The 12,683-nt window shown below is 42.5% G+C and overlaps 1 protein-coding gene across 1 annotated transcript in view; it reads left to right on the top strand.

Moving 5' to 3' along the window:
- LOC118415341 (usherin-like) overlaps positions 1-12,683 on the top strand; it is a gene marked incomplete in the record, with an annotated part of 51,892 nt that overhangs the window by 6,812 nt on the left and 32,397 nt on the right. Inside the window, 21 exon segments of the mRNA XM_035819853.1 lie at positions 267-364; positions 573-666; positions 946-1,098; positions 1,430-1,600; positions 1,935-2,127; positions 2,485-3,126; positions 4,987-5,176; positions 5,491-5,654; positions 6,139-6,297; positions 6,727-6,890; positions 7,439-7,766; positions 7,965-8,131; positions 8,407-8,518; positions 8,704-8,870; positions 9,180-9,324; positions 9,581-9,811; positions 10,164-10,297; positions 10,424-10,547; positions 11,267-11,368; positions 11,587-11,775; positions 11,991-12,148. Coding sequence (XP_035675746.1) covers positions 267-364; positions 573-666; positions 946-1,098; positions 1,430-1,600; positions 1,935-2,127; positions 2,485-3,126; positions 4,987-5,176; positions 5,491-5,654; positions 6,139-6,297; positions 6,727-6,890; positions 7,439-7,766; positions 7,965-8,131; positions 8,407-8,518; positions 8,704-8,870; positions 9,180-9,324; positions 9,581-9,811; positions 10,164-10,297; positions 10,424-10,547; positions 11,267-11,368; positions 11,587-11,775; positions 11,991-12,148 — 3,885 coding nt within the window.

Below are 12,683 nucleotides of genomic sequence, written 5' to 3'. Positions count from 1 at the left end.
TGTGTACTTTGTACTTTTCCAGGAGCAGTTTGGTTTCAAAGAGCCAACGTTTTGCAGATGGAAATGAAAGAAGTCATGGTATCTAGAAAAGCCATTGATATATAGCCTAGTATCCACACATATTATGGCTACTGAGTCTCTTCTGTTCTCTGGAGAGTACTGAAAAGACCTGGGAGCTACAATCTATCTGGATACCAGGCTAGTTAATATATGCACCACAGACAGCTCATGAAGAAACTAAACTGAGGACTTCTACCCTTTCCCAGGTACGAGTTATCATGCAGGACCAGTACTACACAGGTGAACCTGGGGTCAATGCTCGGGCCAAGTTCTATGGGCTGTCTGGAATCACAGTTTCTGGAAGGTATGACAATGATCTATCAATGGTTGTTTTATTTCATAGTTTTGGTTGGAAAACTTTATCACAGTTTTAATGTAGTGTAACCCTGATTTTGTATCATCATGTCAACTGTGACTGAAAGTCACATTCTTTTAACCATAGAAGTTGTTATCGTCTTGAAGTCATCTTCAACTAAGTGGCCATGAAATCTCATCATTTGATTTCCTTTCAGGTGTATCTGCTATGGACATGCTACATCATGTGATATGGAGCAGGACCCATATGTGTGCCGCTGTCTGGAAACCAGCTTCACACAAGGAAACAATGTAAGAACATTTGTTTTCATATTGTGAGATGTGTTTAGGATTCTGTCAAGTGGGACATTTGGCTGGTAAATTTTGATGAAGCTGCTATTGCACCAAAATTTCCCACTCAGCTTGGGTATCGCTGACAGGAGGGTTATGCTGCTCAATTGCAATTGGTTATGAATTTTAAAGCTTTGTACATGATGTACATGTTATTTCTTTGTATTACATATTCTGGTATCACAGTGACTGCTCTGTGACTATATTGTATGATGTTTTGATCATTTTTCATCTTCACAGTGTGAGGAGTGCCAGCCACTGTATAACAACAAGCCCTTCCGACACGGTGATAACCTGAACGCGTATAACTGCCGTCCCTGCGAGTGTTATGGCCATGCAGACAGCTGCCACTACGATGCCTCGGTGGACCCCTCCCCAAATAACCACTTATCGGTAACTGAGCTATTTGAAACTACAATATCATCATTTTTTGGCTATAATAGAATAAGTTGTATTTTCTTTGTATGTATATTATGAGAATGGACCTGTTCAAAACAGCAAATTGAAGAAAAATTTCTTGACAGAATATGTTTGGTACTTTAAGGGGGGAAGTAAATCTCTGATATTTAAGACATGCAATTGAAAATGATTTTACTTATTCACATAATGGAGTTTACTAATAGAGATAAAGAGAACTTTAAAATTCTTTGGTTTAAGTTGAGCTAGTGGTTCAGACCTTACTTTCATTCATTACAATCATATGATGATATGTTGATTTCCCCAGGGTGGAGGTGGTGTATGTGATGACTGTCAACATAACACCATTGGGAGACAGTGTGACACGTGTGCTGATGAGTTCTACAGGGAGATAGGCAAGCCCCTGGATGCTGTGGATGTGTGCACACCATGTGACTGTAATGTTACTGGTGTGAATGGCTCCCTTGTTTGTGACAAGGTAGGAAATTTGTTTTAGTACAATTTGTCAAGGGAGTTGTATTCTCTTAGTTTTCTTGGTTTATTTTTCTTTGTGAATGACATCATTGAAACGTTTTTGATTGAGTCTTACTGTATCTATTTTGAGTAGGACATACTCTAAGAATAATTTGATAAGTTTTATGAATTCATCCAGAAGTAATTGCGATGATTCTTGACTGTAGCAAAATGCAGTACCTATAGTTCACTTAGTAGCTTCCTTCCAAATTTTCGAAGTTGCTACTTAAATAAACAATTGTGCTGCACGAGACTTAAAAAATGCATGCTAACTTTTCATCCTGTGATGTTCTGTGCAGATTGGAGGCCAGTGTGCCTGTAAGGCCCAGGTAGATGGTCGACAGTGTGACCGGTGCCGTGCAGGTTACTTCAACTTGACCCAGACCAACCCTGATGGCTGTGAGAACTGCAGCTGTAACCTTGCTGGCACGGCGGGAGGGGACAGCACCTGTGATGATGATGGACAGTGCAACTGCAAGGCCAATGTCATCAGTAAGTTTTCATTTCTATATCTGATTTGCCTGATAGCTTGGGTATGGGAAGGTTCCTAATGCTTGAGTACGTTGTTTGACGTAAAAAGATTCTTGTAGCAGCACATTTGTGAACAGTTAGCACTGTGACAAGATTTGAATTGCGCACAATATATTGGCTTATGTATGCCCTCTCTGTTGCATGGTCATAAGTCCAGTTGTACATATGTATTCATCTTGTGAGCAGGTGAAACGTATGGCTCTTTGCTGGACTGTCCTTAAACCTTGTTTATGTGCACTTTATCCAATTGTTTTGGAATTGCCCAAGAAAAGTTTATTTACCGCAAAGAAAACTTACAGCTGTTTTTGTCCCTTACAGATCTTAAGTGCGACCGCTGTGACTATGGCTACAAGTTGTTGACTGCCAGTAATGCTGCTGGGTGTGAGCCCTGCCAGTGCAACACCTACGGCTCCACCAGCCAGTTCTGTAACCCTGACACAGGGCAGTGCCAGTGTAAGACTAATGTGGAAGGTCTCCTTTGTGACACCTGTGTGGATGACTTCTATGGGCTGGACAGCACAGGGTGTAAAGCATGTGTTTGTCATGCTGATGGTACAGAAACTGGGACCTTCTGTAACAAGACGTCCGGGCAGTGTGTGTGTAAGGCTTATGTCCAGGGCCACACGTGTGATGAGTGCAGGGATGGGTTCTATAGCCTGGGTGCCAGTCCCGCCCTGGGATGTGTTCCATGCACCTGTACAACCGCTGGCACAGTTGGCAGCACGAGTGTCTGTAACAAGACTAACGGAGTCTGTCCTTGTAAGACATTTGTGAGCGGAGACAACTGTAACCAGTGTCAGGAGAACTACTGGGGACTGGACCAGGCTAACCCTGATGGCTGCCAGCCCTGCAGCTGTGACCCTACAGGAACTGTGGCAGGTACAGCTTGTAACCAGGCCACTGGGCAGTGCACCTGTCTAGCTAACAGGGAGGGCCGCAGGTGTGACACCTGTTCAGCAGGTAAGAAATTTTGCACATATTATAGCAATTGATCATGTGTGTCATTCCCCCTGTGCAGGCAGTGGCAAGGATAGCAAGACAATCCCATGTGAAATTTTGTATATGTGGAAGTTGTAGTGAAAAGTTTAAACTTTGTTCCAACACAAGGGAAGAAACTCACCATAAATTTTCGGCCGAACACTCCGACCTTCATCAGATGAATGATTCGCTGCACTAATCCGGAAGTCGTCGGATGACGTCAGGTAGCAGCGAATCATAAATGGCAGGAAGGCGAAACCTGCCACCGTCACGGTTCAATGAGGGTTGATGTGCCCTGATGTAGATAGCCTCCTTGACGCCCCTCACGAACCAGTCCTGTTCGGAGTCCAAGATGCGAACTTGGTCCAGAGACACGGAGTGGCCCGGAAATTCGACGTGTATATGCTGAGACACTTATGAAGATGTTGAACTGCGACGTTTATGTTCCATGAAACGGGTTCTTAATGATCGTGCCGTTTCCCCGATGTACGACTCGGTGCACGGACCTCTGAGGTTCTGTCCCGTACGTATGTGTGGGTTTTCTATAAATTGTTCACCACTGAAGAAGAACAAGACGGAACCTTACCTTTCTTGGATACACTAACTGTGGTAAAAGAGGACGGCTCGTTGGACATAACAATTTATAGAAAACCCACACATACGGACCAGTATTTAAATTTCCACTCTAGTCACCCATTAGAACACAAATTGGGTGTCATCAGTACCTTGTTCCATAGGGCTGATTCTATCATCACCAACCCGGAAGATAGAAAAAGAGAGAAAGAACACATTACTCAAGCTTTACGTAAGTGTGGTTACCCCGAGTGGGCAGTGTCCAGAGCGACAGCACCTAAAACCACTAGGACTGGCAATCAAAACCGCCCCACTACCGTGAACAAGGGACTAGTAGTGTTGCCATATATTCAAAATTTGTCTGAAGCCTTACGTAGAACCTTCAACTCACACGGCATTAAGACCTGCTTTAGGCCGACTAGGACACTTAGGCAGCTTTTGGTGGCGCCTAAGGATAAGACGCCCAAAGAACACAAGTGCGGCGTGGTTTACCACATTCGTTGTACGGGACAGAACCTCAGAGGTCCGTGCACCGAGTCGTACATCGGGGAAACGGCACGATCATTAAGAACCCGTTTCATGGAACATAAACGTCGCAGTTCAACATCTTCAGAAGTGTCTCAGCATATACACGTCGAATCTCCGGGCCACTCCGTGTCTCTGGACCAAGTTCGCATCTTGGACTCCGAACAGGACTGGTTCGTGAGGGGCGTCAAGGAGGCTATCTACATCAGGGCACATCAACCCTCATTGAACTGTGACGGTGGCAGGTTTCGCCTTCCTGCCATTTATGATTCGCTGCTACCTGACGTCATCCGACGACTTCCGGATTAGTGCAGCGAATCATTCATCTGATGAAGGTCGGAGTGGTCGGTTGAAAATTTATGGTGAGTTTCTTCCCTTGTGTTGGAACAAAATTTAAACTTTTCACTATGGAATTTACCAACACAGATGAGCTTTCATTCGGATATGTGGAAGTTTTTTTTTTTTTCAAAGTGTACCAAGGCTTTAAGTAAAGAACATAATACAATATTTGTCACTTACACTAAATTTGATAGAACAGGCAGTTTAGATATTTGTGTACTGTTTTCATCTTCCAGAATTGTACGTAACATCTTACTGTTGGAAGAAGGGTTTGATATTGGCTGTATTTGGGTCTAGAGATAACATAGCAATTTGACAGAAATTTGAAAGAATAGATGTTGTCTTGTATTCCAAGAGGCAAGTGCTTTCACAGTTACCATCATAATTTTCTATGTTTTTGTTTAGGTTATTACGTGACACCCAACAGTGGAGACGGTTGCCTGGAGTGTAACTGCAATGCTGCAGGAACCCAGGCGGGGACAGTCTGTGATGCAGCCACTGGGCAGTGTCAGTGCAAGCTCAACTCTGGGGTGGGGGGCCGGGCTTGTGATGAGTGCCTGCCTGAATACTTCAACTTTGACCCTGGCTCTGGCAGGTGGGCAGTTGATTTAATGTTGTTGATAATCTACAGAACTTTATCTTTCCTTGTTTATTAACAGTTTTTTTTACAAATAGAAACTATCACAGCATATTTTCTTTGGTTGCAATACTGCAATTTTGACAGGTTGAAATGTTTTACACATTGTTCAATAGAATTATAACAAAATGTTCAGATGACCTTAAACATAACTGTTCATTTGCAGTGAATAAAGGCATATTTGTCATACAATGTGTATTGCATGTTATTGATTAATGTGGCTTTTCTGAAAATTTGATAGTTGGATCTCATAGTCACCTTTTCCTCCACAGTTGCTCCCCATGTGGTTGTGACCCAGCGGGGAGTACCAACACCTCCTGTAACCCCAACACTGGGCAGTGTGACTGTAAGGACTTTGTGGAGGGCGACAAATGTGACACCTGTGTGGCTGGGTCCAGTAACCTGCAGGAGAGCAACCCCTTTGGCTGCAGCAAAGGTAGCAGATCTGTCATCATATTAAATGAGACAAATGTTAGATGCCCTTGATTGAAAAAGACTACTACTGTACACATTTTTGTATTTGTTGTGGAAGGGCACAAATTGTGCATCTTTTCATATACACTTGTAGAGGGAGGAAGTTGTCATTGTAATGAACCACTAACTAATGTAATATTTGAAGCTGGTTGTCTTGTACCAATGACTCATGTATCAATTGTTCTAACTGCAGGCAATAGATATTTTGCTTTAAATGCTATGAAAATGAGATGTACTGAAAGGTTTTAATGCTAGCATCTCTCTCAGTATGAAAACTGGAGCAGAAGTTACTCAATCTTTGTCAATCAAAACTGATGCAACCTACACTAGCACTACAGCCAATAGTATGGTCCTTTGAAGCTCAGCTGCAGCTTGTCTTACCTTTTTACCATATGATGACCCATTGTAGGCAGGTAATTAACAATGTGTTTCCATGTCCATTGCAGCCCCATCACAGATGCCACAGCCAGTTGGAACTCCCTCTTCATCCACAGTCATCACCCTGAGATGGGACCCACCAGACTTCCCTAATGGGAACTATCTTCAGTACTTTCTGTTCAGGGACAACCAGCAGATCTACTCTGTCAATGACACTCTGCCATTTGGTAAGTTTTAGCAATACTAATTCCAAGCGGATACACTGTGTATATCATAACTATTGTAGACGTTATTGAACAAATTTGCCATTGCCTATGGAGATTTGAGAGATCTGGTGTGCAAAGAAGGATATGAGTCTTGACACTGAAATTGCTTAGATTTCTAAAAAGAGCTCTAGAAACATATAAGAAATGGGAGTTCCCAATATCAACTATTTCTATGTGTGGTTTTTACATTCATCCACACTTTAGAATGTGTTTTCTTAAATTCTCTCTATGTCTATTTGTCATGCTTTTCAAGGAGACTTAATCATTACAAAATAGAGATTCTATTTTTACAAAATTTAAAGCAGATCTATAAACGTACCCAGCTACACAAAGTGTATATTGGTCTCTGTATTGTACTTGACTAAATTATGCATATTGATCTGCCTGCAGACACCCAGGAGTTTGAGGACACAGCACTGTCCCCGTTCACCCAGTACACATACTACGTTAGAGCGGAGAACTCCGATGGCGAGGCAGACAGCCCAACCATCGCACTACAGACACTCGCAGGGGTCCCCTCAGGTGATGCTGCTCTGGAGGTCAGCCAAGTACAGGTGAGAGGCATCTCTTAAGTCTGAACATCCTGACGTTACAGTGTCCTGAAACTGTCTGTTTCAAAACTTTAAGGTTTAAGTATGGAAATTAAGTTTCATATCTTATCCCTGCAGTTTTTTATTTTTTATTTTTCAAAAAGCTAACCCCACTAGTTTCATAAAGACATCTAGGAACTAGTTCAATGTATTTGTTCAAGTTGTCTCAGTGAGTCAGTTGGTTATTAAATATATTTAGACTTGCAAGTAGAAGTATAGGATTTTCAGCACCAAGGACATCACCTGTTTAGAATGAAATTTTTGGGATCATATATATATTTAATCTTCTACACAGAGAATCTGATTATCATCATTATGGAAAAAGTTGTAAGGAGACTGTGATAACAATTGTTAGCTAAATGTTTGTCTGTATCAAGAGAAAATGTTAGGAATACTGCTTCAGGTTACATAGCAAGGGAGAAAGGTCATTTTTATATGCATAACTGTATTGAAATCTCTTTTAGTATGATATTTTGTTTTTATGGCTAAATGTAATACTATACACTTGACAGGCAACGAGTGCATTCTTCCGTTGGCAACCACCATCCAATGCCAATGGTCCTATCAACAACTATGTGCTGACTTCGGTGACCCCAAGCCGCCCTACTCCCATCTCCCACTACACTGGCCTGGCAACAGAGCAGCTTATTTCAGACCTCATCCCCTTCACCAACTACACCTTCAGCCTGGAGGCCTGCACTAGTGGAGGGTGTGGGATCAGCGACCCTGTGGTGTTCACCACATTCCAGGCAGCACCTCAGGGTCAGGCCCCACCCATCATCACTGCCCTGTCCCCCACTGTACTGTACATAGACTGGGACTACCCAGATCAACCCAATGGTGAGACCTGTTGGAATATATCTTTTTTATTAGATTTTGCATGAAATTCATGATTGCTTCCATGTTCTGCTCTGCACTTTAAGATTTGGCTATCTGTGTCAACACAGATGTCATAATAGGTAAGACTAGGTAAGACACTCATCTAGTGTACAAAACATGCCAGCACAAGATTAAGATCAGTCTTATCCTTCACTTCAGGCATCATCATCAGGAATGAGCTATGGATGCGAGGAAAGCCCAATGCCCAAGGAGTTCATATCCCTCCAGCCAACCTCATCTTTGAGTCTGTGGGTTTTTACAACCCCCGACCAGTCCAAACTCCAAATGAGAATGCCCTTCCTCCTCCAGAGACAAACTACACAAAGGTTGGTGTACAATTTTTTTACTTATGAAACTTATATGCTTAAACATGTGTATGAAAGAGGTAACTTGCATAGATTCGTGGCTATGTTATCAGCGTGCAGGACTGTATATTGGCTCTTCCCTTTCTTGTTCACACAACACAAATTCAGCTTTTTTCTGTATAGGCAAATGATGCATAACATAGAATAGACAAAACATTACAAGATACAGACAGTTGGAACTCCTGAAGAGTACAAGATTGTTATAAGTTGCTGTAACACAATCCTTCCATTTCCAGGAGGGTCTGTCTCCCTACACAGAGTACGAGTTCCAAGTGCGTGCCCAGAACCAAGCTCTGCAGCAGAACACTGACACCAGCCCCTGGGTCACAGGCAGGACGGCTGAAGCAGGTAGGATAGAAGTATTTTTATGTCTCTAGTTGAGTATTCAAAGTGACAAGAATTTCAACTTGACTGGTAAGTTGTCATTAAAATATTATATTTTACTTGTGTGACAGCGTTACTGAATATGATTAGCTCACACTTTATCATGCTATTTTGAAAGGTTCCAAACTGTTTCTACCAACCTCTTTCAGCCCCTCTATCAATGACAACACCAACTGTGGTGGGTGTTTCATCATCCCAGCTGAATGTGACCTGGCAGGAGCCAGATGTGACCCAGTCCAGGGGGGAGATCCTGCGGTATGAGGTCTACATTGTGCGCACATCAACAGATCCATTCGCACCTCCAGATCAAGCTGAGGTAAGCATTGCTAGTAGTTACCAACCAATTTATAAGGACAGGTTTTTAAATAGTATCTCTTGTACAAAATCAAAAGTCATTGTCACATCAAACTCTACTTTCTTATTGGCACCAAGATTCAATTTTTGCGTGTGATTTTGTTTGACATTCCTTCAAACTTTTCTCAAGTAGACTGATGGTCTGCAATCAACTCAGATTGAAGCAGTCAGATGTCAGAAAAGGGATTTTGCTGATCTCTTTCTTTTATTGCTTTCATGGACAGTGGACACTGAGGTGTTTTGTGGTATTAATTGTGCAATTATCTTGCAGCTCCTGTACACAGCTGGTGGCTCCGAGTACTCTTACGTAGCCGGAGGATTCCTGCCGTACTCCCAGCAGCGGTTCAGGATCACTGCCTGTAACAGTGTGGGTTGTGTGGACAGCTCTGAGGGGAGGGGCACCACACTTCCAGAAGGTGTGTTCAAATTTGCTTCTGTCCTTTGAAAGTGGATCCTGTTGAGGACTTGTCGAATGTCAGACCAATAATTTGCATACCGGTAGTTTATCATTTGTTTTATAGATTTAATCATCTATTCAAATCTATCTTAAGTATGTTCTAGATTGATTAAATCTTAAGCCTTAATGAAGAGGAATGTTTAAGTAAACTTCCTTGTTCATTGTATAGCAAAATGACACTTTGTTATTCTTATTGCTTTTTCTTACTCCAACAGCCCCCAGTGGTCAAGCCCCTGCTATCGCTGAAGGTTACAACTCCTCTGCCATGACCGTTACCTGGTCACCCCCCACACAGCTGAATGGCCCAGCCCCTAACTACGAGCTCCACCGGTTGCCGTCCTCCTTCTCTACATCTCCTCCCCAGGTGTTCAAAGGGACATACTTCCCTGGGGCAGGGTACAGGAGGTTTCCTGGCACACTACTGCCTGGGAATGCTGCCTTCACAGGTCAGTTAAAAATTCATACGTAGGAAAGAAGATGCTATCTTGTAGTAGCTTTCAGGAAGTGTGCTTGCACCTTTATAATGTCGACCTAACAGGGCTGCTTCCTTAGAATGCTACCTTTGCAGAATAGCCAAAAAGCTTTAGAAGACAGGTACATGTATTTTCCTCAGTTGAGACAAGTTGTATTAAAGAGATATAGCACCCTTAACATGCAGTTTTCAAGTAGTCTTCTACCCACAGATGCCTACTACCCACAGTGCTTGGGAAAGGTACTGTTTATGGATGTTTAAGGGGGTGTACTGAAACTCCAGATCTTTGGGATTGCATGGAATGACATGTCTTACTCTTGTTACAGGTGTCAGACTCTCCTTCAAGACTTCCCACCCCAATGGACTGATATTCTTTGCAGTATCCTCTGACACAGCACAGAGCGAGTACCTGGTAATCCAGATGGTGAATGGCCGGCCATGGTTCCTGTTTGATGTACAGGTTAGCGACCCTGCTCCAGTGTACCTTCCTAAATTTGTAATGTACATGTATAATGGATAATGAAGAGCTTGGTCTAAATTTTCTTTGCAAGGATATTGAACATTAAGTCCTTGTTGCCTTATCCAGGATGCAGCAACTGCTGTAACAACCACCAATGATGCAGGCAGGCGGTATGATGATGGAGAGTGGCATGAGTTAGAGGCATTCAGAAATCAAAGAGTTGGGACACTCACTGTGGATGGTTTTGATGGTGAGTTCTTTATACCTGGCACGGTCTATGTTGTCACAACGTTGTTTTTTGCATTTTGCGACTTGCAGTCGCAAAATGCCTTCTGGCCAGTGTAGTCGCCGTTGTGATGTTGAGATGAACGGACCTGTTCAATCCATGCCAAACATTTGTATACCTGTTAAAACAGGCATTTCTTCAACATGTTCGCACTAGCGCAGTGGTAAAGTTTACGCATTCTAAACCAATGCACCCGGTTCGAATCTGGGGAGGTAGATTTTTTTCAACTTTTTTTTTTTTTTACATCCATTAAAATACTAATTTTTACATCCATTTGGCCACACCAATTTATTTCTTTGGTTAACGGATTCGCCGCTTCGTTTTTTTGCTGAATAGAAATAAAAATTATAAAAAAAAACTTAAAAATGCCCCGCAACAGAGCTCACTCAAAAACAGGCAATGTGTAGTGAAATTTGCTGCAGTTCACGCAAATTTTAACAGGTGGCGTCTAGATCTGCTGCAGTTCAGGCACATATGTGAATCTCTCCATGCGCCAATATCAGGTTTAGTTACTATGTTCTATTTATATGACATTCTAATAACTAGAAAAAAACGTTCACACACGCAAACATTGGCAAAATGCCAGCTTTTTTAAAAGCACTTGTTTTACTTGTAAGCAATTTCACAATGCATTTTGAAATAACAGACATGTAACAGACATGTAAAAAAACTTTTTATTTCAGGTACTGCAACATCCTCAGGAACCTCCAACATCATCGGCAGCATGGCTTACCTGTACCTAGGGGGCCTTCCTCATGACTTCCAGTTGGTGCGGACTGACACAGGTGGGTGGTCATGGCATGGATGTGTGGAGTGGACTATTATTTAAATGTACTTCTTTTAGAAAGGGCCACTGTAACTGCAGGCAGGGGCTGACTTGCAAAGCCTCAGATAGAATCAATGAAGCTGAAGAAAAAGGTTTGAAGCAGCTACCATTTGGCCCCCATATGTTTGATAATGGACTTACATGTATATACATGTACACGTAAATCTACTTCTACAGGGGACAGGGCCACCAGGCGTGTGGGATACCTGGGCTGCCTGAAGGACGTCACAATCCTGTCCTCCATCTCTCCGTCCTACACCTGGACACCTGTAGACTGGACTCAGGCAACCAAAAGTGCCAACGTACCTGCATACTGGGAGGGCTGTGTCTCTGGTCTACAGCCAGGTGTACACTTTAAAGGAAGAGGTAAGTAAAGATTTATTCTATAAAGGTGAGCGAATTATATTGACAAGAATGCACAGCAGTTTGACTTATACAGTTTTTTCACTTTTTTTGAATGATTAGAATCATTACTGTTTATTGTAATCCTAACATGACAATGTCTTAGAATGCTAAGTTAAGGTAGGGGCAAACCAGTGTGCAGATTTTCATATGTTAATTGAAAAACTGTTTGCCACCAGGTTTCATCAAGCTGCCGACTGGAACATTTTCTGGTGGAGCAAACTTTGATATGAGTTTCCAGTTCCGCACGGAGATCCTGACAGGACTGGTGCTGTTCTCCTACGGAAGCACTGGGGACAATTACATGGTGGTGGAGCTGAACATGGGAAGTCTACAGGTATGGGTACATAGGGATTATCTGAAGTATAACATCTCTCAGTCACAGGATATATAGCCTTTCCAAATTAGAGAATGGATTGAGACAACTGTGTAGCTATGATAATGGAAGCCATGTTCCATTAATGTCCAGACTTTGCATGATGTACAAAATGACCAATAAGCTGGTGGACGTACCGACTGATAAGTATCTAATACCAGCTCAAAAAAGAACAAGAAACAGCCATGACTTCAAGTACCAGAGTTTCCAAGCTAGGATTGATGTGTTCAAAAATTCGTATTTTCCCAGAACTATCGTAGATTGGAATTTGTTATCACCAAGTACAGTAGGGGCATCTTCTCTGGATAGTTTTAAAGAACGCTTGCAGTTAGATGTGCAAAAGTTAGGTGTGACGGATCGTTCAGTGTAATATAACCAGCTGCTGCCGCGCCGCGTGCCTGCGAAGCTGGTGTGTTACGCCGAATGGCGGTTATACCGGCTATATAGATACAGATACAGATGTTCCCTGCACTTTCGTTGTTACATACACATAAAT

This window comes from Branchiostoma floridae, chromosome 1 (genome assembly GCF_000003815.2).
Source record: "Branchiostoma floridae strain S238N-H82 chromosome 1, Bfl_VNyyK, whole genome shotgun sequence".
Lineage (NCBI taxonomy): Eukaryota > Metazoa > Chordata > Leptocardii > Amphioxiformes > Branchiostomatidae > Branchiostoma > Branchiostoma floridae.
Note: the sequence above shows the minus strand (reverse complement) of the source record. Positions and strands in the feature narration are given on the sequence as shown.